The 6,995-nt window shown below is 41.3% G+C and overlaps 1 protein-coding gene across 1 annotated transcript in view; it reads left to right on the top strand.

Annotated features, from left to right (window-relative positions):
* The first annotated feature begins 2,007 nt into the window (after positions 1-2,007).
* Positions 2,008-6,995, top strand: part of enpp1 (ectonucleotide pyrophosphatase/phosphodiesterase 1) — a 28,434-nt gene continuing 23,446 nt past the window's right edge. Inside the window, exons 1-2 of the mRNA XM_020603865.1 lie at positions 2,008-2,512; positions 6,386-6,455. Coding sequence (XP_020459521.1) covers positions 2,213-2,512; positions 6,386-6,455 — 370 coding nt within the window. The 5' untranslated portion in view covers positions 2,008-2,212. The remainder of the gene's footprint in view (positions 2,513-6,385; positions 6,456-6,995) is intronic.

The following is a 6,995-nucleotide window of genomic DNA, read 5'->3' as shown; positions in this document are numbered from 1 at the left end:
TAAGGCGAAGCTCTCGATTTACTGGTCAATCTACGTTCCGACTCTCACCTATGGTCATGAACTTTGGGTCATGACCAAAAAGGCAAGATCCCGGATACAGGCGGCCGAAATGAGCTTTCTCCGCAGGGTGGCCGGGCGCACCCTTAGAGATAGGGTGAGGAGCTTGGTCACCCGGGAGGAGCTCAGAGTAGAACCGCTGCTCCTCCACATTGAGAGGAGCCAGCTGAGGTGGCTCAGGCATCTGTTTTGGATGCCTCCTGGGCGCCTTCCTAGTGAGGTGTTCCGGGCATGTCCCACCGGGAGGAGGCCCCGGGGAAGACCCAGGACACGCTGGTGCTGGAGGAAGTGTCTGGAGAGAGGGAAGTCTGGGCATCTTTGCTTAGACTGCTGCCCCCGCGACCCGGTCCCGGATAAGCGGAGGAAAATGGATGGATGGAGCAGCACTGTACTCAATGAACAATGTTACTTGAGAAAGACTAAAAGACACAGGAAGGACCATGAGGCCAGTAAGTGCTACATGTCAACATTAAAGGTTAAATTGTAATATCCAGCTGGGTCGGTGACAGCTGTGTAGAGAGAGTGCTGAGAAACATGCAGTTTACTGAGCGGGACGCCCACTCACACACACAGTGTCCCACACACTCCCTATAACCACAACCAGATACCAAAACACACCAGCACAGACACGTAAGAACACCCACAGCTTAAAATGACAACACAGTATCAGGTTTGCTTACATATTCTGGAGCACATACATGGTGCGCACATAAACACAGACAGTACAATATATACACAGAAATGCAAACCCACACATGGAAGACAAATACCAACAGGCAGTGAGAAGAGCTAACCCTGGGCTGTTTATGAGCGAGACAGAGGTCAGGACTTCATTACCACTGTGTGGGACACAGCTGGATCTGAAGGAAACATGGACCTCACAGAGCTAAAATATGCCCACGTCGAAGCCGTCTGGCATGAGAAGCAGTATATTATAGTAATACAAGTTCTTTAAGGGACAGGGAAGCATCTCCACTACAGGGAACATGTTTTATTGTAACTGTAAAAGTATTACAACATCACCACCTAGTGAAAACTTTAACAACAGCAGGACACAATACGACAAGTATGTACTGTATCTACAGCAAGAACTTTTAATAAGGTATCAGTTTTAGGTGACTTTCAGACAGGGTTTGAACTGAAATGTCTCTTAGGTGAGAGCTGTTCTCAGTGCAGGGGCATTGCTAGACAAAGTTTTACTGGGGCACAGGACCCTCATAACTCAAACCACACAATTTTCTTCTTGAATGTTTATTGCTTAGCCCACTATTCCACTGCCTGCTGCTACTACAGCATCTGTCGGTCAAGGTAAAAATGTAGAGATATTAATTCATCCATCCATTATCTATACTGCTTACCCCTGAACAGGGCTGTGGGGGGCTGGAGTCAATCCCCGCTGACATTGGATGAGAGGTCCACCATGCAGAGGTCGCCAGTGTGTCACAGGGCTGACATGTAGACAAACAACCACACACTCACTCCCACTCACTCCTACTGGCAATTTAAAGTTGCCAATTGAGATATTCATCTTTATGAAAATATTTCAACATTATCAACATGTTTTTATGGTGTAAACATCTGGCCCTGTATTGCAAATTTCTTTGGATTCTTCTGCATTTCACAATAACTAATTTGTAAAGTCGCCCTAATACTCTTCTGTACGTTTGTCTATCAACAAATCACAAATTTAAAAAGTAAATCTCATTTGTAACTCACAAAGCCGCAAAACACATCAATTCTCCAATTACTTAAAAATGTTGATAATATTGTATATTACAGAGAAAAACCCCGACACATCTTCCTTGGGTGAGCACTGGGCAACAGTGGAGAAGGGTTTACCAGAAGAAACCTTCAGAACCGGCCTCTTGCTGATTACTGTCTCTAATATTCAGCACCACTCCAGTCTAACCACAAGGTGGCAGTAGCACCCAGTCCACTTGGGGTATTTCATTTAAGTTCCCGAACAGCTGTTTGCTCTTGCAGCTCAGCATTTAGGCGTGAAAAACACCACTGAGCAATGAGTTTTTGTACGTTTTATATTAGAACTAAGATCGTTTTTACAGGTCTATTGGTGGAAAATGACATTAGAGCCAGAACAGCAGATTGTTGAGGTCTTTCTGGAATCAGCCCCGCAGCCGCCAACCCTTCCAGATGAATGTTATGCTGCTGCTGTGCAAATTTGGAGACGCCAGTAAACGAGGCGGTGCTACAAATCAGCACAAGGTCATATACGGAATGTATTCCTCATATTACTACGTGCAAGCTTTCAGTACTCAGGCCCTCTTGGAAGAAACACCGGCAGGAGTTGGTTGAGCGCAGCATCATGGAAGTAACGAATAAAGGAGAGACGCTTGAACAGGCTGCATCGTTATTTGAGACCCAAGACATGGAAAGTCAAAGGACAAACACTGCACGGGGAAAGAAGAGGGGGAACAAGTGTAAAATCATAACCGGGGTAAGTTCAATGGCACCAGAACCTATTTCACTACCTGTCTATGTAACGCAGCAGTATGAGCAGTAGGTTGCATGGTGTTACAGTCATACAGTAAAATATTACAGCTGATTTATGTGGTAAAGTGTCTAAACAAACTGGCTCTTGCTGTGCTTGTGCATGTATGTATAATGCCCCATTGTAGAACTTAGACTTTTCACAGATTGTTTGTTTGGAATTCAACTATGCAATCTGCAAATTAATTGATAATTAACAAAAACATTAGTTGCAACACGTGTGGCTTTAATCAGAAACCACAGTCTGCAGTGTTTACACTGGGTGTAAATCCACTCTGTCTCACAGCCCAGACTGTCAGAGCTGCTGCTGTGAACGTGGAAACTAAATGTTTTCACTCCAGTGCAAAAAGGCAGAGGCCAGGAGTGTCTCTACAAGTGGAGATGATCTCTACGTTTAAGCCACATCATTATTTTACATTATTCCAGATGTTTGAGGGTTCACAGGGGGAGGGACACAGGTGGTTGTAGAGTGTTTGGGTGGTTATTTATATCTGATAATGTCAGCAGAAGTTTTATTTAAAGTTGTGTATAAAGTTAGTTCGCAATTAATCTGGCAGTTATTTTCTCATCTTATGAAATGTCAGCAAACAATGGGGACAATTCATACAATAAGAACTTGGAACCAACAAATATTTGGCATGTTTTTGATTAATGAGTTGCAGTAATGGTTCACTTTTAACTTGTTCAACTTGTTGTTTTTGGCACTTGGCATTGTACACATGGGACTGTACTGCGCACCACAGTGAAAATGGAGGATTAGAGGCAAATTCTGCTGCTTTTGGACTGAAATCTGCTAAAAGTCAATATCCTGTGTTGTTTTAGGGCCAAACAACAAACCCAGCATCTTTCACCTTCTACTTCTAGTTGTCTTATTATCTGCATGAGAATCAATTTGGACATTTTAATGACCAGATTCCCTGAGAATTTTATTCTTGTCACAAAAGGTAAGTCTCAGAAACAACAGCAGCTTTTATTACTCCCAGTTCCTGGAGGCATTGAGACTAAGCACACATTCTGCATGGATGTTAAATCTGGGAGACATCTGGGGATTCACATAAAGACGAAAACCATAATTGAAAGATTTGCAAAGAAAAATGTGATTATATGTTTTTATGTAGTTGCGGTCAGGCCTATATCTGAAAAATATGTTTTTTTTTTTCCAATAAAGTAGTGAAAACAAATGGCAAGTTATGAGATGTATATAGAATCTGCCTCATCACTGAAACTGTACAGGACAATTATAGCACACCTTTCAAACTATTTACTAAGAAACTCCAGCTAAAACCACAGTGTTTTAAGCTGGTGTCTGCTTGGCACTGATTAGAAACATGTGGTAAAGTCTAGACTACTTTCTGCTTGGTCCTGTCATGTATCAGCCTCGTGCATCTGCTAGTAATTTTAATATTGTTACTAGTTCTACTGCAGGGATATTTAAGGCCTTTTGTGCTGTTTTGTTTGAGTCCCTTTGAATCGCAACAGTCTAATCAGACCTTTACTGTGTAGACAAGCAGCAGAGCCTGTTTCAGTGACAGACAAGTAGGTTTCCACCAGGCAGACTGTTTACTTTCACAGCCCACCTAAACCAGGACTAAAAGCTTTTTCAAGGAGCCACCTCCCTCCCTCTCTCTCTCTCTCTCTCTCTCTCTCTCCGTCCTCACCCGTAGCTGGTGAAAATAAGGGGAGCATATATTCATACGCCTTGTGAGTTTCAAGGCTTGTGAATGTGAATCAGACTAAATGGATTACGTGTGGTTGATGATTCCCACAGCCCTGCCGTTGAGCTGTAGGAGTGTACAGTTGAGTCTTAAAGGCATGAATGACTCCTGCATGAAAGTATCTAAGGCAGTGCTGAGTCGGTGGTTATTTTTTTTCTTGGAACAAGAAAAACATTACTCACAACTTGACTTGTTCCTTATCATGTGCCTTTTCTCCTGCATTACCAGTGAGTTTCTGCTGAATGTATCTTCATTATTCACATTTATTTTGAAGATAAGTGATAAATTAACTTGTATAGAAAATGACGAGTTATATTTCCTCATTTCACATTTACACTTAATACACACTCATTGTAAGTTTGTTAGACAAGTCAAGCAATAAAGCTTCATGAAGGTGATAATGTTCAGGTTTTATTGACACTGTGTTAGAGAGGTGTTGAGTCAGCTCATCATTTTGGAAGATGTAGATTGTGTTGCATTAAGCAGCTTAGCCTACACTCACCGAGGTAAACGGGAACAAACTACAGCCTCCAAATGACCATATAGTTGAATCATCACCTCATTCCGAAGGCTATTACAGGATTGTTGAATTGGCTTTGTTAGGTATATTTAATAAACTAAGGAAAGAAGAGATAAACAAGGTGACTTATTAACAGTGAGATAAGATGAAAATTTTGTGACGTGTGAGGAAATGAGATTCCTGTAACAGCTAAAACATAAAGGATTAGAGAACATTTGAAACTGGCAGCACACTTTGCATCATTTCCACTGAACTCTAAGATAATTATGCAAACCATGATAACCCCCGCATGACTGCTTTGGCAGTGATAAGGCTGCACCTATTGTACAATGCCCCCATCTCTAAATATGATGTCTTTTGCTTTGAAATGGCTCTTAAAAACCTCTCACCCCCAGTGAGCATTTGTCTCTGGGCACATCTGGGCTGAGCACCAGATAGAAAAACAGATCTGTCCTCCTTTGCCTTTTCAGTTACAGAGGGCCAGGAGCAACATGTGGACAGTTGGAAATGACACATGAAGAAATGTGGAAATGATTAGAGTCTCTATGTGAAGTGAAAAGAACAAATAACGCGCTCATTTTGCTCAACTGTCATGCAAGGCTTTGACCTCATCTTGGCTAAAGACGGAGTGATTGAATAAACAATGTTACGGGAGGGGTCCATGAATAGCAAACCCGACCTTTGCCTCAAAATCACAAATGTCAACCTCATGGTGGCGTGACCCAAAATTCAGAGGATCAACAAAGCTGAAGAGTAATATTCTAAGGACCACGAGTGTTTGTACAAAACTTTGAGCCCATACATCCTGAGGATATTGAAAAATTTCACTCAGTTATGGGAAAGCTTTAACCTAGTGGTGGTGCTAGAGAAGAAAGTAACGGGATCAGGAAAGGATTTATCTGTTCCAAATCTCATGGAAGTCCATCCAGTAGCTGTTAAGATATTTAAATAAAAACTAATAATGGAAAATTAATGGAATTACTAGAGGAAAAAGTAAGGGGATACCCAAAGTCTTTAGAATTCATCATTTGGGGAGTTTGTGTTTCATGTCCACAAAAATATCATGACAGTTATCATGTAATTATTTAGATATTTCAATACAAAACTGGTGGTCCAGTCTTTCTGTGATGTATTTACATAAACTTGTTTTGTTCTTTTGATTGAATGCATTAAGTTCTGATCTAAGGCTTCTCTCATGGTGCTACAGTATGTTTATACAGTATTATGGTTCCAGAGGCATGTAGCCTGAACTAGTGTCTGGAGTGCCAATAAAACTGGCCAGGAACATTATCATCATTCTAATGATTATATTATGAAAATCGATTGTTGTGTTTGTTCAGATTCTACTTGCAATGATTAGTTGCCATATCTGGAAAAATGGTGGTCTGTTATTTGTAACAAAAGTAGGTCCTGTAAAATTAACGGTGGACAAAAACATTGTAGATCACAATTTAAGAGTCTTTGACTCGGGAAGTGTCTCACCAAGCCAAGAGTTCAGTTTAAACATCTTCAGTTGTGTTTTTTGAATGTTTGTTGACTGCTGTCATCCTCAGTAACTTCCTGACCTGTGCTCTCTGGATTCCAGGTTCTGCTGCTGTGTTTACTGGTGGTCATCCTAGCTATGGCGTTTTCTCTGAGGAACAGTAATGGAACAGGTGGGCTCACTGTTAATAAACCAACGTGAAGTACAATTTAGTATTTCTGTGTCTTGATTTTTACAACTATAGTGTGGTGCCACCAGCGCTTGATTTGGCAGCACCACCTTTGTTCTACAGCATAATGCAAAAGAGTCTGTATTATTTTATACAGCATTTATCATTTCTCTACGTGATTTATTTATTTCCGTTTTTTTTCTTCTGAAGAAGAATTTTTGCTTTTGGCGATGTCTATGTTGGACTTCATGCACAGTTCAGCTTTCCCACTTGTCGGGCCAAGTGCCAGCTCATTTCTGGGATAAAATTAGTAGCCTAATACTCACAGTTACACCAGGAGCCTGATTCAGCACAAGAGATTCAAGTAGAGTAAATAGTCTGTTTACGTATTAGAAACTAACAGGGGCCTATTTCAAGAAGGCGGTTTAACAAACTCAGAGTTCAAACCTGAACTCTGAGTTGACTTACCCAGAGTTGGAAAACTCTGAGTTTTCGGTTTCAGAACAGCTGAAAAGAGTTGGTTTAATCAACTCTGAGTTGTTT

Source organism: Monopterus albus, unplaced genomic scaffold (genome assembly GCF_001952655.1).
Source record: "Monopterus albus unplaced genomic scaffold, M_albus_1.0 scaffold63.1, whole genome shotgun sequence".
Lineage (NCBI taxonomy): Eukaryota > Metazoa > Chordata > Actinopteri > Synbranchiformes > Synbranchidae > Monopterus > Monopterus albus.
The sequence above is the reverse complement of the archived record's forward strand: the minus strand, read 5'-3'. Positions and strand labels throughout refer to the sequence as shown.